General features: G+C 40.3%; 1 protein-coding gene across 1 annotated transcript; it reads right to left on the bottom strand.

Moving 5' to 3' along the window:
- Window positions 1-1260: 1260 nt before the first annotated feature.
- On the bottom strand, window positions 1261-20124 carry smg5 (SMG5, nonsense mediated mRNA decay factor). Its single transcript, XM_022746417.1, has 22 exons — window positions 19704-20124; window positions 19275-19373; window positions 16760-16883; window positions 15569-15725; window positions 14507-14596; window positions 13968-14057; window positions 12956-13034; window positions 12743-12868; window positions 11238-11306; window positions 10606-10847; window positions 10149-10286; window positions 8722-9645; window positions 8407-8576; window positions 8241-8316; window positions 6352-6527; window positions 5315-5473; window positions 5061-5120; window positions 4614-4773; window positions 3243-3333; window positions 3010-3084; window positions 2786-2924; window positions 1261-2399 (listed from the first exon to the last, which is right to left on the bottom strand). The coding sequence occupies exons 1-22, from the start codon at window positions 19766-19768 to the stop codon at window positions 2316-2318; spliced, it is 3393 nt and encodes a 1130-aa protein (XP_022602138.1). The 5' UTR covers window positions 19769-20124; the 3' UTR covers window positions 1261-2315.
- Window positions 20125-24212: the final 4088 nt, after the last annotated feature.

Here is a 24212-nt window from a genome sequence, read left to right on the forward strand (position 1 = left end):
TTTGGTAAAACAGGCTTTGTGTTTTGTAGTTTATAGTTCCTGGGTGACAGCATCAGGGTCGTTTTTCAGGCTTAATGCTGTGGTCACATTATACTTCCTGCTATACAAATATTAACTCAAGGCCTGACAGTTTCCTTTAAACAGCCAGAGCGAATATTTGTATACTGGTTGTTTCCCTTAAAAACTGTATACACTGTATACTGGCTGTTTCCCTTAAACAGCCAGTATACAAGTATTCGAGCGAATATTTGTATACTGAGAAATGTAATGTGACTTCTATAGAAGTGAAATACAAATTCAAGCGTGTGCTTCCTCATTCGCTGCCATCTCCAGCTGCTCCAGTGGTGTAGCTCATCTTTGACCGAGCCTGTGTGTGTTTGTTGAATAGAAACTCTGCTGCACAATGTTTGGAAATGTGAAGTTATTACTCTAGCTTGTTTCATCACCGTTTTTATTTTTATCAGCAGACCACAAACAGTAGCACTGCTTCCAAACACCAATTTGTGATTGTTCTGATAAGCCACGATGCAGGAGGCTTTGGCAAAAAACCGGGTCATCTGGCAAAAATGTTATGAAATGTCATCCGGCATGGCACTACACTGCACTGGCCAATCAAATGCAAGCACACATTCCTGTTAGATTAAGTTGTAGTGTGAACTGAGTATTTGTTTATCGTAGAATCATTGCAATGAAAGATAAAATAGTTTCTGCCGTGATAAATTTCCACTTGTAAAAACCTGTCTCGGAGGATTATAAAGCCCTGAAGTGTTTTAGCGCCTGAGAAGCTTTCACATTCTCAGATCTGTAACTTAAACTGGACTTTCTAAATCATATATCATGTCTCACCTGAGCAACACGCCCACTGAAAAGCAGCTCCCTCCCTCCAGAACCACAGGAGACGACTGGAGGTCAGCAGCAGCACAGAGAAGTGATAAGAAGACTGAAGTCAGCATCTTATGAGTTTCTTTTTATTGTTCAATGCATGGCCACACACATATACTGGTTTTCTTTTGCACTGTGCATGATGGGACAGTCACTATGGAAATGGTGATGTAGATGGGATACATTTTAGGAGTTTACAGGGGTCCAAACACAACCCACATTCCTCAGGGTCAAGTCAGCCGGCCCTCTCTCCTCCGAGTCTCCTTGATGACTAGCTACAACATGAAGCTAATCAGCTTCCCCCTCCCTCCCTCTCTCACTCCCTCCCGCCCTCCCTCCCTCCAACACGACACCTTGATAAATAAATTCTGAATTATACGGTTTTTTTTTTTCTTCCTCAGATCTGAAGAACTTGTTCAGTGGATCAACAGACGATAACAACCCTTTCCCTTTCGTTTAGACATTCTTGCATATATCATTCAGATTTAGCTTTAGCTTTACAAAAAGCAAAATAAACAACATCATTTGGGTACAAAAATAAAATCCAAATTAAAACCTTTAACAGGGCGACACCTGTCGTGTTTTTTTTTTCCATTTTCTCAAATAGAGATAGCACAATACATAAGTCACTGGTCACAAAATTACACCGCAAATAAAGAAAAACAAAACCAAATAAAATTTAAAAAAGCCATATAGGAAAGAAACCGATCCCGAAGAAGTGTACATCTGTCTTCCTCAACCTTTCCGGCCTATGAGCTACGAGACCACTGGTTTGTTTTTGAAGGCTGGAAGACTCGGGGTGTCAGCTGGACAGAGAGTGTTTTCCTCTATCTCAAAGATGTCTTCATACACCCTCGACTTTACAAACCGCAGCCCTACCAGACTCGCACATTCCTGACCCTGTTTTTTTCAAATACAGACTGAAGGGAAAGGGGAAAGGGGGAAAACAGAAATCCAAACCACTGCTCTAAATATCTATATGGATTCATCTGAGCGCGAGTGTGTTTATGTGTGTGTGCGGTTTCTCTCTCGACAAGTATGTACTCGTTTGCTAACATATACAGTGTATTCCTGGTTAGGGTGTGAACCAGGGGCACTTAAAAGTTGTTTAGCATCCCCCCACTGTGTCCTCACCCCGACCACCACGGGTCACTCTTTATGTTTAGGATTGGGAGTGGGAGATCTGCTGTTTCTTATAGCGCCATGTCGCCCACATTTCTCTATTTTTTATTTTTTTACTCCACTGTATTTACTTTTCCAGCTCTCTAAGCTTTACCTCTTTTCCTTCGATGCAGCTTTCTTTTGAGTTGTTTTTTTTTGCCTTTGGAGACGCAGATACACACAGAGCAAAAGAGTGGGAGAGAGAGAGAGGGAGCGAGTGTTGTGATCGATCAGCTGTTCGCAGCACTGACAGCTACCCCCCTTTTGACCTCTCAGCCGATCTCCTTCCACTGACGGTAGAACTCCACGATGTTCTTCAGCTCCATGCCCGCCGAGCCAGCCGCCTGCATCGCCGCCTGGCAGGGGGAGAAAACAGGTGAACTACAAAACTGTCCTCAATATTTCAAAAGTCATTACAGCCAGTACAAATATTCCAACACAACTTTCTATTGAGAAGGTCTAAATGGTCACAGTATACAAACCATACAGATGTTAGTAAACTTCAAACTAAAATGTTACCTTGAAGTATAGGTATTATATAACAAACATTTCCTGTAGTACTATAAATATGACAAAACAGGGACAGAGCTGTAATGAACAGAGTCCAGTGAAGGCAGCACTGCAGCGAAAAACAGCAGAAACGGAAGTCAGTTAAACTTTGCTGGGTTTGGTGGTAAACGTCCGCTCCCCGAGAGTTTCTTCATATCGGTGGTAATGCTACAAAATGCAGTGAGTGACTGACCTTCATCGCTGCTGACCGAGTGCAAAGCTCTTCCACTTGATGGCCGGTAAGAATGGTCACCATGCCGGCTGTATCTTCATCTCCGTTGTTCTGGGAGACTGTCAACTGCCGACAACTGTCCACCATCTTGTATAGATGCCTAGAAATACAGGAGAGAACCAGTCAAAGTCTAAGCCATCCGATGAGTGCGTTACAAAACAAACAGAAGGGCAGCAATGTTTTACCAGGCTTCAATGTCCTGCCGTTTCAGTTTATCTCTTTCAAAACTTCGACCCGACTCCTTCTGGCAGCGTATGTACCTATAGAAGGACGTGATAAACAACATCACCCTTTAAAACAAGGACGTTTTATGGAGAAAAAGTGAACTTTGTTTTTAACACATGCCAAGAAACTCTCTCTAAGAAGGTGAGCGGTGAGGAGCTTCATCAGTCACTATACTTTTACCACAGATACACACCTGTTGCCTTTGCGAAATTCAGACTCCAGGAAGCGGATGCCATCCCTCGCTCCGGCGTTCTCCTTCTTCAGTCTGTCAAGTCCATCAATTACTACAACACAGAAGCAGTCCAGATCAAGTCTGACAGTCTGAATGTGAGTCAGGGACTGACCTTGTGAACAGGGCATTATGTTTAAAGCTGGAACTGAACTTTTGGTTAAAATAAAGAGATTTAATGTCACTGCCAGTCTGACTGTCTGCTCAGTCTCATTGCTCTAGAGCGGCTCTGTACGTTATATGAATCATGTGTGTTCAACCTAAGCTGTCAAACCACAGTGACATGTTTAGGGCTTCAACTGATCAATTATGAATTAATTTACTGCATTTTTTTTATTTTTTTTTAATATTAGAATACAAGCAAATATTCAAATGTACTGAGAAATATAATATTCTGCCCCAAAAACTAAAACAGAGGCGTCTTTCTGTGACTAGATAAGAAGAGTGAGATGAACAGAAATACATCAAAAACCAGGGTGAAGAATGGGTTTTGAAGCCAATACACTTTTTGAATTTTGGACATGCAATGAACTCGATAATAATGCAATCTGAGAATGACTGTTAAGAAAATGTACCCTTATTTGCAGTTAACTTATGTTATATATATATATAAACAGACATATATATATATATATATATGTCTGTATTCATCAGGGTTTCTAGATGAGTAAGACATTTCAATAGAATTAAATTTAACACCTGTTTAATACCTGTGTAATCACACTGGCCAATGTGTTTAAGAATGATGGAAAAGCATTAGGGATGAAACAGTCTAGAATTATTCATTATTTTCGGCAGCATGTAGCAATAATTCCTAATGATATAATTAAATAAATGAACACAAACTGAACCAGGATAAGTGGTAGAAAATGAGTGGACTAATCAAGTGCAAAAAAGATTTATTCGTGCAAGTTCATTAAAGTTTTTTGCTAAAATCAATACCTGCACATTATGAGATGATGTACTTCTTAGCTTCTGTGACAGGTTGGAAAGTGCTGAGTGAAACTCCACAAAAAAGGATTCAACTGTCTCTATGCGCACGATCCGCTGTCCCAACAATCCTGCTTTTTGTTTAGAGGTATGTAACGCCTCCCGCCCGCCCGCAACCAAACACAAAAACATTTTACAACTAACAATACTCCGTTGGAAGACAAGAAAAAATAATAAAATAAACTAAGTGTGAGAATATTGAACTGAAATCTCTGCACCGTAGTAAAGAAATAGTCTGATATTTTGCACAATTGCCCCTCTCTACAGTAAAGCCAGGGATCTGAACCAAACACCTCACCCTCTCTTGCTGTTTAGGACACACAGAGGAGGAGGCAGCGCACTGACCTGTCCGTGGGATGATGATGATGAAGCAGCCGCTGCCGGCCAGCTGTCGGATCAGGTTCAGATGCTGGCAGAGAGCAGCTGTGTCTGGCACCAGGTAGGGAGACATGGACGACTGTGCCTTAGGCTGCTGGAGGCTGCCCTCTAGCTGCGACACCTCCAACTGCAAGGATCAGACAAATAAAAACCCAACAGCTGATGATGTGTGATTAATGGAAGATATATGTGGGTGTTATGGTCCCAGAAACATAACATGACTATATAAGGGCTGCCATACTGTTCCTGTTGCCTCTCTGGGATGTGTAATAATGAGATTTAGATGGATGTTGGCTGGTTTATGACTGTGATGACAAACAGCACACAGCTGTGTCTATGCTGTACTGCTGCTCAGATTTCACAGAAAACACAGACAGGGTAAACAGTCAGAGGAGAGAGTGATAATGTAAAAACCTGTAGTCGAAGCTGGGCCATATCCCTCATTAAGCGATTTCGACGAGCTTCCTCTTCAGCCTGGACAATTACAGATAAAGAAAGGACGGTCAACGTCAAATGGGACAGTAAAAGTAGGAAGTGTTTTGGTTGCAGCTCATTAAACATCACCATTTGTTTTAATGTCTAAACTCTCCCACAGGGTAATGAGACTTGACTGAATGGAGGGCCCCATGTGGTTGTTCTGGCCACTGTTCTGTTCAGATGTCACTCACCATTCGGAACTGGGCCTTGGCCTGTTGCACCAGATTATCCTGTTCAGACTGGCTGATGCTGGTGAAGATGCCCGCCTCCGGGTTGAAGTGCAGCACGTTGCCTTGGAGATTTGTGAGGAAGTGGCCAAAACTGCGAATGCAGCACACTCGCACCACACACTGGAGGAAAGAGATGGAAGAAAATGTTTTGAAGATTTAAAGCATTTCAAAGGATACATGTTTGATGATAAGATATCAACACGTGTTGGATAATTTCACTTTAAAGGTCTTTTACCCATAAACTGCAACAACTGCAAGTTAAGTGGGCAGGTGCACATGCATGTGTGTTAACATGTTTCAGTGGCTGAATCATGTTAAGACACAGAGATGAAATAATAACAATTATACCTATAAATGTTAAATATAGAATAAACATTTTAGTGGATTTAAACTGCTCTTATAAAGATTTCTATATTAACAATGGGTCAAATAACAGGTAATGAGAGGTGGCGCTCATGGTGATGAACCCACAGAGACTTATCACTCGACTCTGCAGTTCCCCTCAGCTCTACACGACTTCTAACATCTTTCAGCTCGTTGTTTTCAGCCAAAAAGCTCAAGCGATAAACAGAATCTTCTACCTGCTGAGCACCAAACGGCAGACAGACGCAGTTAGCAACTACGTGATAAACGTGGTATAACATTTAGCAGATTGCTAACATTGTACTGTGTCATGTTAGCCATGACAACTGTATGAGGTGATAATGTGTTGTGGGCTGTCACCAAGTAGCAACCCACCCCCCCCCAAAGAAACAAGACAGCAATTGAATTAATTGATCTTTCCTTAAATTGCATTAATGATTGTAATAAACTGTTTTGACATCGGCACTGTTCTGTGTTGCCTAGAAAACACACCAATGAAAAAAGGCAACTATCAAACCACCTGTCATGTTTGTACAACAATAAGCTGGTAGATTATGCAGTGGAGCTAATGTGTCTACACCAAATATCTATAAAAGCTGAATCCAGTGTGTGTGTGTGTGTGTGTGTTAGTTTACCTCCTGTAAGGGGCTGAGGGAAGGGTTGCGGTGAGTAAAGTCAAGGCGGCGGTGAGCTACGTTTAGAGCAGGCAGGTGTCGCAGAGCCAAATCCTCAGGCAGCAGCAGACTCTGGACCAAACCCGGCTGCTCACACTCATTTAACAGCTCTGTCACCTCTGCGTTCAGGCCAAGCTCTGCAATACACACATGGACAAATAAATAAATAAATGAGCTGGAGATTCAGAGCAGAGTCACAAAATGAAAATAAAAGAAATCACACAGGGAGACAAATATTCAGTGTGAGAGTTGAATATTAGCACGGTTTGTAAAGTCAGTCAACAGTACTGGGTTGAGATCAGAGGTGGACAAAACTAATAAATAAAATAAATATCTGCTAACATGAAAAAGCATTAAAGCAGCATCATTACATCAAACCGCACCAACAAATAATATTTCTTAATTTGATTCAGGTCTCATTTACACAAGATTTTAATTAGTAAACTGTTCACAAATGTGTAAAGTCATATATAATTATATTATTCTACTGAAATAGACCAAATGATAATTCTGATATACAGCGAGCTTCATGCAGGTACTACACATATAAACAAATTTGTTCTTAAGTGGCACGTATGAGTGATTTCACACTCACCAATTTTCTCTTACTTTTCAATTTTCTTACAAACGAAATTTGTGAGTGGCTCCATGTCTCTCTTTCTCCAAGACGGAAAAACGATTGTTTGACTTTGGGAATTGTGCTTTCAGAAGTTTGAAAGGGAAAAGGATACGGATATCAACTAAAATAAAAATTAAATAAACTAAAACTTCAATGTAAAAATTACATTCTTCTCGTCTTATCAGTGTGACGTACAGTACTGTGCAAAGGTTTTAGGCACTTTAGACGTTTAGACTCTCATCCATCACGCAATACCATCAGAGAGGCGTCAGATCAGTCCCAGATCTGAGTCATAAAGAATTATCTGCAGCGACAGCAAGGAGTGAGGCAACAGGTGGTCTGGACCCTGATGACATCATCGAGTCAGTCTGGGATTACATGTGGAGATAGAAGGAACTGAGGCAGCTTAGATCCAAGATGCTTGGAACAAACTACCTGCCGAGTACCTTTAAAAACTGCAAGCAGGTGTACTGTACATGGGAAAATTGGTGTCGTTTCAAAGGCAAAGGCAGGTCACACCAAATATTGATTTGATTGATTTTTTTTTTTACTGATAAATAAAAGCTATTCATCTGATTACTTTTGAAAGTATCTTCACTTTACTGTTAGTGCCTGTAAACTTTGCACAGTGCTGTAAAATCACGGCTTGTTTGACTGAATATTTTGGCATTGCCACTTTTGCTATTTGTCAGAAAACTCTTCTCACTCCTACATATGAAACAGGGTCTTCATTTTGATGTCCAGCTGACAGTGTAAAATCGCATGTAATGGAACATATTCTCATTTGTTGTGTGGCAGTCACATCCCTGTCACCATTTCATCATAGACCACTTTGGTTTTTTTTTTTTTAGATCTAACTCATATCACACTGTACTTCTGTCACACTACGGCTCTGCAACGATGTGACGAGAACAGCTGTAGTGATAGTTTATCATTTTTTCAAGTTAGCCTAACACCAGTCCTGACACTGCTAAATTTGTTATGTTTTTTGACTGTTAATGTCCAACATGAGAACATGTCCCTCCACGTGAAAAGAGGGAATTCACTGAGTTGGAACAAGCGATTTACGACAGCTTTGTGTGGTTATGAAGGTTTGCCGAATCTGACTTGGAACAATGACATGAGCAAACATCACTGAAGAAAGTAAGACGGATTTAGGATAAACCTCAAACCCTGGCTGCTGTTGTGACAAGTATAAATCTCCATGCAGTGCAGTCTACCAGTAACTCACCAGCCTCGAGCATTTTGCTGCCATCTGGTAGCAGGTTGAGCAGCACAGACAGTCGGTTCCACAGACTTTGAGAACTCTGCGGAGAGAGCAGTGGATTACAGTTGGCTAAATATACTCCTCAGATGTCAGTGTTTCATAGTATCAGCAGGAGGCGCTGCACCCTTACCTGTGCACACATGAGGATAATGTCAGTGTTGGTCCTTAGCCAGTCAATAAAAACCTTCACCACTTGGATCAACCCCTGATTGGTCATAATCTCCAGCTTCTCTAACAGGGTTTTTTCACTATGCACTGACTGAGTGCTGTGCTGGCTACCTTCTGAGTCGGAGTCCAAGTCTACAGAAGAAGGTGAAAGAAAAATGGATCAAAAATACAACATAGATTTAAAAAAAAAAAGTTGCAACCTCTTTATGAACGCATTAAAACAGAGAAGTGGAGGAAAGCAAACAAAAATACTGATTAGATCTAAAAAGCACATTACCATGTTCACTGGTTCCGTTGGCAGTACCAGGGTTCATGTTACAGGGTGAATCCCCAGGAGGAGGAGGGGTCTCTTGGGAGGGGGGAGCAGAAGCGTCAGTAGGGGTGGGGATATCCGAGGAAGATGAGGCTTGAGGCCTCAGCAGCATGTTGCTGAAGGTCGGTGCCAGGCGGAAGCAGCGCTTGGCCTGGAAGAGTTGTGAGGACATGGCCTGGAGGTTACTGCTGATGCTGGAGTCGCTGGGCATGAGGGGCCCGTTGGTGGTCGGAGGGGTATCACCATCCCTGTCGCCTCCTTCTTCCTTGGTTTGCTCTTCATCTTCCTCTTCGTCCTGGTGTTCCCGGGCCTGGCCCTCCAAATTGTCCGAGTTCTCCGTGTCCTCCATGTCTTCCAAATCTGAGCGAGATTCCTGGCTGTTCATGTCTGAGTCGGTCTCTACATCAAACGCTGTTCCTCCTTCCTCCTCCTCTTCCTCTGAGCCACTCCCCCAGCTGCCCTCCTCACCCAGGGGGTCTCTCTTAGTCTCCTTCCTGTTAGAGGAAGGATTGAGGGGCATTCCCGTCGTTGTGCCGCCTGTTGAATCAGCACGGCCTCTCTTCTCTTCATCATCATCTTCATCTTCTTCACTCTCAAAGCCTTCGCTTAGGTCGCTTTCGTCCTCTCCTCGGCCGTCCTTGCGGGCGCAGCGGCGTCGGCGGAGTCGAGAGAGGCGGGTGTACTTCTTCTTCTGCCTCTGTTTGTCCTCTTCCAACTTGCGCTGTTCTTCCACGCTGCTGTGCTTCTTGGCACCAACCCTTTCACAGCCATCTTCATCCTTTGCCTCTTCCTCCTCATCATCCTCTTGCTCCAGGGAACCATTCTGCAGAGGCCTCTCGTCACACTGAACTGTCGGTGGAGCTGACAAATCCCTCATCTCCAGGTCATCTAGACAAGAGAAGAGACATTCACAGTTTTTGTTGTTTTTTTCATTCAGGTTTACCGCGAAAGACGTTTCTCTGAAATCTTCTGCTTCTAACAAGACAATTCACATAACAAATGAGATGTTCTCCACTGGGTTATTCCTAAAAGAGCATGTCAGACAGAGTAAATAAATGTGTTCAAATGTAAATTACTCTTGACAGCCAGCCGAGCCAAGACATGAGTGGGTAAATACATTATAATAAGGTAGAAACTTCACATGCTGCTGTAGTTCTCCCAAAAGATTTGAAACCACAAAGAGCACCACTTTAATCCTAAAAGATGTTGCTGATGAGGACAAATTGGGATTGACGCATTGATCTACGTAGCAGACACAGGCACTGGGAGATTTCCTGTACCGTGCTGACTTGGGAGTATTTTTATTTTATTTTTTTTTCAAAACTAACTTGTAGTTGCAATTGTGTGAATTTTCTGCTCCACACATGGAGACAGGGTTTCCCCTCTCTCACCTGTAGCGTCAGTGTGAAGTGGAGGCACCTGGCTCTCCGCTTCCTCCAGTTCAGCCTGCAGCCGGATGTTCACGTGGTTCACCAGGTGGGAGAACAGGGCCAGAGTAAAAGCTATGGACGCACTATACTGCTTCGATCCTGAAGACACAACAGACCGATAATTGTTTGAGCAAGAAAAATTCTTTGTCTGAAATGTGAACTTTTCTTTTATACCAACAGAGGTCTAGATGATGATCATTTTCCCAGACTGGTATAAATCATGTACAGCAAGAAATAAGAAGATGATACAGAAATGGAATTACAGCTTTTGAAAAGACATTTAAAGAGAAATGCTACTGTTTTGTTTTCAACTTTAAATTTATAAATAAGTTATTAACATAAACATGAAGAATCTTTTTAGATCTCCAATACACAACAAGCACAGTTTTGACAGCTTTAACGTCACAATAACACCAACCTCCCCTCTTCAGGCTGTGCACCACCATCAGACAAGTAACCACCATCTTGAAGACGAGGGTGTCGGGCAGCACGGGGCAGGAGCTGTCAGTGTGCTGCTGCTGCTGCTGCTGCTGCTCCTCCTCTTCCTCGCTGGGGGAGTGGTGAGAACCACCGTGTGCTGGAGGGGGCAGGTAGAACAGCACCAGGTTGAAGTCCTCCAGCACCGACTGGCAGAGCGACGTCAGCTCTGTCTCCATCAGACTACACAGAGACACAGGAGGGGAAACACCACAATGAAAATGAAAAGTGAGGCATTGAAAAAATACAAGGTACACACGATTTAACAATGAATAATCCAAGGATAACAATGCAGTGGTTTAAGTGGACTGCCTTTCATGTTTTGCTCATGAGCAACTTGTACATTCTGTTGGCAGCTTGAGTGGTTTGTTTGAACATTTCTTTGTCTGGGGTCACTGTGTTGTGTTCACTGGATTTCCTTAACCTAAGATCTGTTCATTCTTTACAAATTCAAATATTTGATTTTGCATTCAGTCTATCTGGTCTTAAAATAGCAATAAAATGGTTAAGGATTAAAAATAAAGTTACGTGTGATACGAGTCAGGAGATGAGTGACGGCACAAGCTCACTAACCTGTTCTTGGGCTGCAGCAGGCTCTGGAGGTACATGAAGCTCACCAGGAGACGCTTAATGTCTTTTGATCTGCAGAGAAATGGTGGAAAATGACAGATGACAGACAATTATTTCAATCAAATTTAGTGTTTTTTTTCTTGACCAAAATCTATTTTTTGTCTTTGCCCTCTGAGTGATTTTCCGAGAACATTTAAAAAGGAATAATTACATTCTGAAAAATATATGCTTAATTGGTTTCTTGTTGAGAGTTAGATGAGAAGAAAGAAATCCCTCTCACGTCTGTATGGTAAATGCACTGTTAATTAAATGATATGCTTTAGCATCGAGGTCATAGTTAGTGGTGGCGTTGTACATTAAATTCAGAATCGTTTCTAATATTCTGCCACTCTCGTCAATGTAAACAGGGAGAAAAAAAACAACAACAAACCCCTCTCAGTCAAATATACAATCCCTCCTGAAACTATGATTCAGTAATAAACATTTTTGTTGTTTGACATTGAATTTACACATTTCTGACTGTCAACAACAACAACCCCTGTAAAGACAGATGTAATGGCAGAGTTCTTGTACTGGATTGCATTAGATTTAACAGGTGTACCCAGTTAAGGGGTGCAAAACGTTTTCATAATGAACACACCAGGGCTCGGTTCGGCTTTGTTCATGTAAATGACAGCATTGTTTTCTGCCCTGGTGGCAAAAGAATTTGTTAATCTTATTTGTTCCACGCACAATGTTAATCTAAATAATCCTGATGGTAAATAAACAAACATTAGTCACATTGCATCTTAACGAGTAAACCTATTCATGTGTCTTTGAAAGCTTTTGAACACACATCATGGAAAAGCCACATGAGAAAAAAAATCCATCTATACTTCCAGAAGCACCAAAACATTGTCTCCTGCTTATCTTATATTCTACATTTGTATATTTGTCTTTTATTTCTCCTGAACCCTGTTACATTTGTTGCTTACACAAACTAATTTCCCCACAGGGATCATCAATCATCTAATCCCATCTACAGTGAGATGTTGTGTAATCCCACCAATGGTTAGAGAGCCTTTGTGATTCAAAAGGCGAGAACACAAGTCGGTAATTACGCAAAGCCCCAAATATCAATTGGGACTGGATTAAAATTACTCTGGCATGTCAGTACAGTAAAGTCAAAACATTCTGTTTATTTCAGACTGATGAGCCGCTGAAAACCATTAGTGATACCACTGCTGTCCAGAAAGGGCTCATGATTTAAGGATGTCTGGAAATCAAATTTCATTGATATGAAACGGACATGGGCTGAATTAGTCTACTGTGAACCGAAATACAAGTGAGCACATTTTAATTTACAGAAAAGAATTAACAAAGGCAAGTGGAAAAATAACAAAATATTAACACTTTAAGAATAAATTATAATATATAATATTATATTATATTATAATATGAATTGGGACTGATCAAAAAAAAATGTTGTCCGGTTTCAGAGCTGCCCTCCTCCTGCACATCCTCCTCACCTTTGTCGAGATGGAGATAGCTTCTTCATTTCCTGCTTCTTCACCTGGTGGTACATCTTGGCAGCTTTGTCAAACAGACGCTTCAGGTTGCCATAGGCGCCCTCGAAGGGGGCATCTGATTGGATGCTACACGCAGATAAAATAGCTGTTAAGACGTGTAACAGATCTGGTTGGATTTTAATGTACTTGTAATGGCACATAAACATTCCTCACCAGCGTAGGTAGTAGTAGGTTGCTTCAACATTGTAGAACTTGCTCCCTGCCAGTGTGCCAAGTTGGTTAAAAGGCATTCCTGCAGACAGGTGGGTGAGGAAATGGGTAAACAAGTTAACATTTATTTTTAGAGTTGCCTGACGTGAACTGAGAACATACTGTGATAAAAGCCAAGACCACAAACAACTTCAGTAGCACAGCAGTAATGCTCCTTTTTATGACAGTATCTGTTCTGATTTAGCAGAAGTTAGAAGTGTATGACCTTAATCATAATAATCATATCTAATATTTTGATGCCCTCTTATGTTACTTCAGTAACGGAGAAGCAAGAAGTAACAACTACATCAGACAATATTTTTCATTTGAGTCCACAAATAAAGCAGTAAACTCACAAAGGCTACAAATGCAGATAAGGTCAGTGAACATTAACAGTGATCCAGTTAGCTCAGTATAACTATGGGACATTAAATCAGCTGTGTATATCATCAAGGAATAGTTGAACATTTTGGAAGGTGCCCAGCACCTCTGCTAGTAGGCTTATTTTGTTACCTCAAGAGAGAGCCAGGCTAACTGTTTCCTACTGTTTCCAGTCTTTATGCTAAGCTAAGCTAAGTAGCTGCTGTCTGTAGGTTCATATTTACTGTACAGAGATAAGAGTGACTCAAGAGATCTGCTCATCTAACTCTCTGCAAGGCAGCGAATACGTAGCTCTGAACACAATGTATTTGGAATTTAAACATGATGTTCTTCCACAATAACATTGTAAATAGATTCAATATTGATCAGTGTCCTCCTTAATTACTTTCCTTTTCTATTGAACCATTGAATTTAACATTTTTGTCATTATTATTATGTAAAGAATCACATCTGAATAAAATTATTTCCACAGCTTTTTAGAAACTAAATATTCCTTTCACTCTCCCAGCCCAGAAAACACAAACTTTACCAGGTTCTCCTCAACAATGGGAACAGCAAAGTGCTGTGTTAAGAATTTTACATGACAGTCACTCACCCACATGCGGCATGACAGACAGGGCCTGATGGTAAAACCTCTCTGCCAGCTGCTCAGCCTCCACTCCAGCAAGCTCGTTCTGGTAACGGGCTGCAGAGGAAAGGACATTAAAAAAATAAGTATAACAATAAAATATGAAAAACAATTATTAACAAGAATAATTGCTTTTGGTTTTGAAATCTATATGACTGCATGATCATAACAGAAAAGGCTTATTATTTCTGAAAACGTTCTCTGCACAACCACACACCACACACACACACAACACACCACACACACACACACACAAACACACACACACACACACACACACACACACACTCCATAATCTTCTACAATGTTCAGTTAAATAATGTATAATCAAAATACCAATATCTCTGTATAACCTAAGTCTAAACCAACCATACAGCCCCATGCCAATTATACTCTATAGCTAAGCCAAATTTTCCCACGCTGAATCACACACACATGCCGTCTCACACCTCTACAAGCTGGCTAAAGAGATTAATTAATTGCATATTCTATTATCGTGTTATTACCTAGATCTCCAAGGTAGACCAGACAGCGATGACAGGCCATCTGTGCCCACTCCATCTCCTTAGGGGTGGCTGACACAGGTTTCTTTCGGCCTGCGGGGAACAATTACACAACACTTTATTTTTCCATTTCAAGCATTTAGTTGATGCACTTACCCAGAGCGACTTGGAGTTATGCAATAACAGAACAAGTAAAGCAAACAGTTTTGTATCAGAGAAGAGCCCGAATGCTAGAGACAGAATCCAGAAATGATTTGATATTCCTTCTCTGTCCCTAAAATGATAAGATTAAATTATACTTTGGGCTGGAAGACAGGATTACAGACCTCATTTAGCCCTTGGTATTTCTATAAACCCAGATATCCACTGTGAGCCTACACCTGCCTGTTTGTCCTTGCTGACAAGAGACTGGCTCGGCACTTCTCCACCTTTTTGTCCACTTTGCATAGTGCAGGGGGAACACTGACATCTGATACTGAATTCAAACAATGGACACACAAACACCTTGTGTGAACGCCACGGTGTGACAACACTGAGAGTTGAGTCTAAACACAGAGTGCATTTTACAACCGGCTGTAATTCATGTCAAACTTTAACCCAGTGGACGTTTAAGAGAGTCTGTGCAGTTTAAATGTTAAACCCACATGTTTTAAAACACTCACAACACCATGTTAAATTAAGATTTGTAAAGCAATTCACAAAACCGAGATGGTGCGAAAATTTGTAAAAGAAAAAGCTACGAGTCTGTGCATTAGAATATTAAAATATCTTACCAATAACATCTAACAATGATTTTAGTCTATTTTGATGTTTGAATACGCCACATTAGTGAAGCATGCACAATACTGAAGCAGCAAAATTGGATTCAGCATCATTCATTTCTCTGGTGTGACAGGTCAAAAGTCATCAGTGACAAAGGCTTTTTTAAATATATGGAAAGCAGACAGCCTGTTTCATATCTGTGAATGTTACAAATCCGTCTCACATTCATTACGTAAGAGTTTAGATGCTGCTTGCGTGTCTGAATGTTCTATATCAGTGTCCGTGCATGAATTTGAGTCTGACCGATCAGCGGGTCTGTGACGTGGGTCCAGTCGATGCAGTCCTGCAGCTCCAGCTGGTAATGTGACTGGATGTAGAGCAGTAGGTGCTGGTAGAAACCAACCCCGGCGATCAGGTGTGTACGGTAGGCACACTCCAAAGCGCTACGACTATGGATGTGCTACAGTGGAGGAAAGAGACAGAAAAGAGAAAAACCGAGACATCAGAAGTAATAATAAACAGACTTTTGTAGTTTACAATGTGCATCAAAAAGGCACAAAAGCTTGGAAAACTAAAATACACTTTACATACATTAAAAAAAATTTATTCAGAAACATTTAATGCAGATGAAACCTGGTTCAAAAACACAACCACTAGATAAAATACCAAACTGGCAAATTTGTGTTTTAAGAAGAGACTTCTTAAATTAAACACTTGATTAAGACGACAACAACAATGCAGCAAATGTCTAAACTAAGTGAAAACAAATTAAAGTGAAAAATACAACATTGACATATCATCAGCTTTTAAGTTGATATGGCAAATTGGTTGGCAAACAGATGATTACTTACACATCCAGCACTTTATAAGTAACATTGCCATTCATTTGGAATCACGTTGCGGCTACCTGATGAATGTAAGTCCAATATTCGCTCTCCTTTAGCTCTGCTTTTCATGAAATGTGTTTTTTCTGAAAACACAGCTATGACTATTGAGTGTGAACCAAAACAGTAAAGGTGTGGGCTGCGGTAAAGCACCTTTGAGGCGAGGGAAGCTCCAGATTCAGGTAGTGATTCCCTGTAAGTTCATCACCAGAAGTGATTCCTTTCACACTACACATGCATCTTAGTATATTATATCATCTATCTGACACAAGCTGTGAACATTTTTATAACAACAAATCAGCTGAGAAATAACCCGTCTACTTTGATAATGGTAATAATGGTTTTACTGTGTCGCTCCAGTAGCGGAGCTAAGTGCCAAAGGTGTAATTTTTTGGACGTTTGATTTCCACTCGGACAAACCATGCATAACATGTACACACTCTTGGTACTCTGTTGGTATTTTACGGGCTAGTGACCACAAAACAGCAGATGTCATTGTTAAGAGTTGACCTTTAAGCAGAAGCCAGGGTGACAAGCAAGCTTAACAAGTGAAAAAGTGGTTTGCTAACACATGCAGAGAGTCATTTTCCACAGCTGCGGGGACAGTTACCTTCTTGTTGGTCTTGATAACCTGGATGACCTCATAGTATACCTTCCTCCAGAGCAACTCCTCAGCCTTACGGCCATAGTCGACAGGGTGGAGAAACATCAGTTTCACACAAAGCTCCCTCAGCCTGAAAAAACACAGAAAGAAAAACAGATGCACGAATGCATAAGTGAGGGAGGTAGTTGGGTCACCACAAGTGGACCAATGAGCCAACCTAGTTTTACATGAGCAGGTGGAGCTACGCAGGAACAGAAGTTATAGCACATAGCCATTCCAGCTTTGACATATGTAGCTGCCTGTACAGTAGAGTTGGAACTGGTAGTCAGTTAATTAATCAGCCAATCAACAGAAAATTATTTGGCAACTATTTTCATTATCAGTTAATCATTTTTCATGGATCATTACCAATCTTTGCTTGTTCCAGTTTCTCATGTGTGATGATTGGCTGCTTCTTTGTGCCATACTGTATATGACAGTGGACCAAACATGTGCCAGTTTATTAGGTACACCTAGCTAAAACTAATGCAATTTAATAAACAAGCCCTGCAATAAGTTCTGCCTTCATAAAGATCACATGTGTTCTGTTTTTTTTTTTTTGTAACTGTCTTAGAGAAGTGTTGACTCAACTGTGTGGTCATTGTGGCGCGTGTAGTTTGCGGTGCTGTTGCACTGTTTTGTGTTACACTGACAGATGCTTCTATTATTTTGTCCACCTCATTTACATCACTGAGGGTAGGCTAAGTAACAGAACCATCTCTCTGTATAATGCAGAACAGTACAAAACATCAAAACGATTATAACCTTCATGAAGGTAGGATTTATTGCAGGACTGTTGTATTAGACTATTAGTTTTAACTAGGCGTTCCTAAAAAGCTGGCAAACAAGTGTATATTCAGGTTTAGGACCATTGGTGAGAAACAAGATTTTTTTCCACAATTGTTTGACATTTCAAAGACAAAGCAGATTAATGAACAATAAAATAATCATCAGTTGCAGCTCTGCTTTATAGACACTACATCAATGACAACTGATAATTCTGGTACCATGGACAAAAGGAAATATTTGTTGTATTGCTAAAAAGCTTTTCTTTCTTTACTATGACTCACATGGTCTGTGTGAACTGATTCATAAGTCAGAGTTGTTTGCCAGAATGAAATCTCAGTCCCCACTTCATGTGTGCAGCCAATTACAAGATTATGTTAATACAGCTAGGCAAGTACATGCAGCACTTCTCTTTATCTCTTCTTCTGTGCTTGGTTCTTCCTCTAATAATCAACAATAATATCAGCCTCACCTTGTACTGAGGTGGCAACAAATTAAGTGTGTGACTAAAGATCTCACATTAAACTATGTGCTGGGGGATCTGTTTACCAGTAGATACCCGTAAATACAGGTTTAAAATCATCCCAGATGATGTGCAATGGTATGTGATCACTCCAAATCCAGTCACTGAACAGGGTGAGATACCATCTCCTGTCTGTCTGACTGTGTAGGCACACATCATCTCTTTCTCACATGTACTTCCAAGTTCCTCTTTCATTTTTCAAGCTTTTTGTTTGTTGTATCAAGTATGCAAATTGACACCACAATCCTGTTCTTCAGCTGTATGACTATGGTTAAAGGAGTATTATGTTTTTTTTTGTACAGCCTTGCAGAGACCAGTTTCTCACAGATGAAATCACATTAAGATTTTGAAGCACAAATGGTCATATGGATATATTTAACAATGATTCTCAAGCCGGATGTGAACTATTCCCAGTTTGTGCCCCTCGTGTTGGCATTAGTATGTATTAGCATACATTTGAATCACGGAGCCATCAGCCATAACCATCAGTTTCTCTAAAAAATAATGAACCAGTGATGGTTGAAAAACCTAGAACGATGTTTAAGAACGGTTAGAGTTGTTCTGAATGGTATAGAATCCCTGAAGACTCCTCTACTCATCTGGGTGAAACAAATATTGCATCCACTGAATAAACAAGATTTTAACTGCTAAACTTCTAAAGTTACACCTCTGTTTTCAAATCAAGTACTGGAAAACAGCTTTGAAAACTTTCAACTAGTTGATTAGAAAAGCGTTTGAGGATTCGAAAATTTAAATCACAAAAATCTGTTAGTATTTTTAAATGACTGTCTGGGTTTTTTCAGCATCACCAGTTAATGATATTCTTAAAGAAACCAATTATTACCTCAGTGACTCGAATGCATGAAGGGCACAAACTGGGGCTGGATTAAAACTGGATACATGATCGATACAGAATACAAAGTTTGCAACAGTATGCAAAGGGCCTATAATATATAAGGATAAGGAAATGCTGTAGGTTACAGACTAACTTATCTGAAAAGACAGCATGAGAAAGAGTCAGTCATATTAGCTAAGTGAACTGGAGGTTAACCCCACTCAGCTGGTATTTGAGGTTAAATTGTTACAGATGTTCACAACAACTGAAAAGACATAGACGGTGCAAATTACACGATTGCCTCCTTTCACACACACTGCTGAGACTGCTTGACATACTTGTTGCGAAGGCTGATGTTCTCCGGCTTGAAGACCTCCCTGTAGGATGCTTTGCTGCCGATGATGACATCCAGCTTGTGCACGGACTCCACCACAGCCCTGGGTGGCATTGGGAAATAAGAGCATTAGCATAATGACAAGGCTAAATATTTACTGGTCGATAAAGGGATGTCAGGCGCTAACACCCAAAATCCTTTCCGTTTCATTTCTCTATAACAAAGACAGCAGTGGCAAATGCAGTAAATGCAGCAAATTTACCTAAGTCACACTGCTAGGTTTGGAAGTGTGTAAGGTTTAGTCATCATTGTCCTGGCAGATTATTGAATGGAAGAATAATTGCAGTATTTCTCATAAAGCGCTAAGTTGGCTAGCACAATAACGTTCAATTAGCACATTGGTTAGCTCGGCAAAACGGCCTCGCCAACTTACCTGTAAAGCCGCTTGATGAGAAGGACTTTCGCCTCTGGCTCGCTGTCCTGCCCCGGTCCACTCATATTAGCGACTATCCGGTTGTTTGATCACACGCTCCAGCGTTTAACCGCCGTTTCCTCCTACCCTCCCAACACACTGTTGTCACGGCTACTCGGGTTTGTTCCCCGGCAGTGACAACCGTGTTGATAGCCAGCTAGCGCTAGCTATCAAGGTAGCGTTAGCTTTCCTCCCCTTCTCTCCGAGTCTTTTTCGTTTCTTGTGTCCTTTGGCAAGACCCCCTCTACCCATCCGTTCTGAACCCGGGTAGGAGGGGGTGCCCGGTAATTTACGCTCTTCCTGGTCAGCTAAAACGCACTGATAAGCTTCTTGTGTAGTTCCCCGTTCCATCCATTGCTACGAAGGCGGCCATTATTCCTATCAGGCAGTGACCGCCTGCATATCGCGAGACTACAGAACACACTCACGAGATTACATCGCGGGTTGCCAGGTAGTCTGCTGCAAATCCCCCATTTTCGAAAATCTGAATTAAACCCCTACTTAATCCCAAATTTAAAAAACTGAAAGAAAATAGGCATCAGACGAACACCAGGTACTGAAATACATGTAAAAGCACAAGTAATTATTTCATGTTATTTGTGACAGTGGCACTAAATATGATGCATCCATTTGATATTTTGAGGGGGGGGTGTTTCTCCAAGCGCAAACTCATGTATTTATAGTGAGCATAGCCTATTACGTTCCTGCCAATACTCAACATCTTTCACACTAACTTTGTCTAAGTAACATGTTATTTGAACTTGCCTTTAGTCATTAGTCTCCCACCAGCTATTAATCAAATCAAGGATTTATTAGAAGTCACATTATAGCGAACAAATCTGTTAAAGCTCCTGTGCACCTCTGGGCCACCCAAACGGGGAGGTGTTTTATTGTTGTTGTTGTTGTTGTTTTTTCTTCTTATTTTGTCTGATTATATTTGTGGTTGAAAGTACCTTTTACTTGTACCTCACTTGAGTAGTTACATTTTATGCTATTCAATACTTCTACTCCACTACATTTTGTACTTTTCACCTCACTCATTTGAAATCAATTGGTACTAGTTACTCTGCAGATTGACATTATTAATGCAAAACATAATCAACAAGTAAATTATGATGTAATATTATAGATTAAGCTACCCAGCTGTATATAAAGCAGTTAAAATAGCACCACCAGCTGCATCATTAAAGTGATCCTTACTATCCTTACTAATAGCAAGGTCACTGTCACTGTGCCCTAATTGAACAATGGCCATGGCCACTTTAAATTCTGTTGTTGTAATTCTTGTGTTTGCCAATAGAGGTCTATAAATATCAGAGATTATTTAATACCCCTATAACTGCAACATTGAAGTCACACAGAAATGGCATTTTGAGGGATGTTTGCCTCCATAGTTTTATGTATTTTTATGCATCTCCTGACTGTGAAACAGGGTGACAGCAATAATGATGTAGGAAATCAATGAAATTTGTAAGTCTATGGGGTGTGAGTTAGAGAGAAAAGGACAGTTTTACTAGATTCTGGTTATATGTGATGTGTTTTTGCCTGGAATTGTAAATGTAATGTAATTCTGATATAAATACATTAGAAAATGCACATTCTGGCACGTTATTACATGGGTACATAGTTTGATATGGCAAATGAAAACATTATTGATAATTTCATTGAGTGTAAACTGACAGAATAAGTACATGGGTATATTTGATGCTCAGGTGTGGAGCAGGTTGAGGTGGAAGCTCAGCTCTGTTTGTTCTGTTTACACAGCATGAACCATTGCTCTTCCATTGTGCTCATTTTTTTCCTGCTCTGTCCAAACTCAGAAGTTGCCAACCCACTGAGGAACTGCAGGCGATTAAGTGTAGGAGGATGAGGATAATTACAAGCTTGCTATATTCAGTCGAGTCCCCAGCTCCCAGATCCTCCCTGCCATCCTCACTCTCAGCACATCAGCTGGTGAGAGTGAGAAGAAATGGTCTGCTCTGCTCACCAACGGAAGAATCACAGTCCTGACATGCAGAAAAAAATTTGGATGACCCAGATCAGCAAGCACTGTGATGCAACCACAAGGCACACACACACACACTTACCTGTGATCTACAAAAATGGAGTGAATGAGCTTGTAGATCTAGAAAATGATAAAAATAAATAAATAAATAAAAACATTGGCAGAAAGGTACAACCATCAAAGCAGATCTTTTCAGTAGGAATTCAGATATAAAGTTCAGAATTCTTGTCTTAATAGATGGTTTGATTTCTTATATAATACATGATGCATGCTGTGAGCCTATACATGTAGTGTAATGCTGAAACAATTAGTATATTAATCGGTTAGTTGACAAGAATTTTTGATGATAGATCAGACATTTGCAGATCCCAGCTTGTCAAGTGTGAGGATTTTTGGTTTCTCTCTACTTTGTATGATCGTATAAGAAACATTTTTGGGTTTCGGGCTGTTGATCGGACAAAACGAGCATTTTAAAGATGTCATTTTAGGCTCCCACTATTTTCTGACATTTTATGGACCAAATAATTAATCAGTTAACCTGGAAAATAACTGCCAAATTAATCGATGATCAAAATAACTGTTAATTTATGCAGATTTGAAAGTTTCTTTGGAGGAAATGACCAAACGTTACTTCCAGACAGAAAAAAGTAAGCTAGGTCTCTGTTATGTTCCCCGATGGGACCAGGGGATGAGGGGAAGCAACGAATGTAAAAATGGGCAAGGCTAGCAATATTCTATATTTTTGTTGTTGCCAACAAATCCCATAAAAAGGCACAAACCAACAGGGAGTTAGTCTGCCTCTCAATACTGTCTGATTTCCCAGCCTCTCAGCCCCAAGACTCTTGGTTCCTACTGATGTAAATCTTTAAAAATTTGTCACTAATAAATGTTTTAATTTTCAAAGAATTCTAAATAATTTCTCAAAACAGGGGACAAATTTTTAGCAAATGTTACTCAAACAGGAGTAAACAGTATTTGTGGGGAATTGTTTTCTTTTTCTGTGGTTTAATGTATATTTGTTGCACTATAGCGAGTATTTTCCAACTTACAGTGGTTATTGGTGTTTTTAATGGTTTACGGACACTGAGAGGGATAAAGTAAATTAATTGTTGGTTTCAGTGTTTTCACAGGACTTGCTAACAATAAGAAAAATAACTAACCCTTAATTCTGAAATAGATAGATAGATCCTTTGAGAGCTGCCTGAAACAGAACACACATTCCCACACCGAGGTAAGAATTTAATTATTTGTTTATTTATTAATTTATTTACGTATTTCTATCTCCAGATTCACCCACCCGAAAAATATAAATTCCGGTGTATTCCAAAAAAAAAAAAAAAAAGAAGGAACAATGGCATCTTCATCAACCGCATCAAAGGAATTAATCAACAAAATCAAAGTGGCAATAATTATTATCATTATTACAATAATAATTCAATGATCAGAATATCCACATTCATAACAAATCCATATACAACTGCAATACACTCTTCAACACCACTCTTCCATTAATATACACAAAATCCCCAAATGTCTGTCCTGTCAAAACAACAATAGAGGAGTTCTGGGGGAGGGGGGGCTATGGCTTGTCAAGGGGTATGAATATGAGTGACCAGCGCAGTTAATGGATCTAAGGTTAGTAAGAGTATAAGGGGGGGAGGCACACTTATTTAGTAAGGACCTATACAAAAACAAGCAATGTTAAGTAATGACAGTATACTTTCATGGAAGGATTCGCCAGTCTAACCGCATCTTAATAAAAGGCTAGACGGCTCCATGAGAGGCAGAATTTGGGGAACAAAATTTCAAGAAATATATAAGGGTTGTCGGAATAAATATATAACTCTGAATGACAACCGTTGCAAACATATACCATAGGAACCTAAAGTGAAAGTCAGATACGCAATAACTCAAAAACAGGTCGAGAATTTTCAAAGAAATGCAGATGGAGGTTTCTGGAAAAAATTGTGTTAAGTCTATATATGTACAAACATTGCTTGGTCACCCAAATCTACTTAGAAAAGCTTTTTAGTTGGTCAGAAAATGAGTGCAAGCTTTAAGATTATGTGAGTTACTTCTTGTATGAGAGCTTCAAGAATGCAGCTAGAAGTGACAGACCTTGCTGATATTCTAAGTCTGCACAGAAAGTGCCTCTGATAGCTGTCAGTACATTTAAAAACCTTTCCATGCCTCAGTATTGGTAACTTGAGAAGACCTATTCATAGAAAGAGAGAGAAACATTAGAGGAAAAAATAACTGTACACTCTGCATATACAAACAAACTGTATATACACATAGACATACCATATATACACATTTATCCAGTATATACACAAAGATTTAGCCAGTACACACACTTATATACAAACACATTCACTCGTTTCAGCAGGACCTCTAACATATCTCTCTCTGTCCTCGTTTCAGTCGCAAGTGGGAATGGCAGGGATTTCAACTCAGATTGGTGT

Source organism: Seriola dumerili, unplaced genomic scaffold (genome assembly GCF_002260705.1).
Source record: "Seriola dumerili isolate Sdu_G_001 unplaced genomic scaffold, Sdu_1.0 BDQW01000104.1, whole genome shotgun sequence".
Lineage (NCBI taxonomy): Eukaryota > Metazoa > Chordata > Actinopteri > Carangiformes > Carangidae > Seriola > Seriola dumerili.

Bases quoted from the DNA above. Each gene is read 5' to 3' on its own strand.
- smg5 (XM_022746417.1), bottom strand. From the start codon at position 19,768: ATGAGTGGACCGGGGCAGGACAGCGAGCCAGAGGCGAAAGTCCTTCTC. The intron at 16,884-19,274 runs GTATGTCAAGCA...GTGTTTTTTCAG, and splicing joins AACATCAGCCTTCGCAACAA to GCTGAGGGAGCTTTGTGTGA. The intron at 5,121-5,314 runs GTGAGTGACATC...GTAATTGTCCAG, and splicing joins CCAAGGCCCAGTTCCGAATG to GCTGAAGAGGAAGCTCGTCG.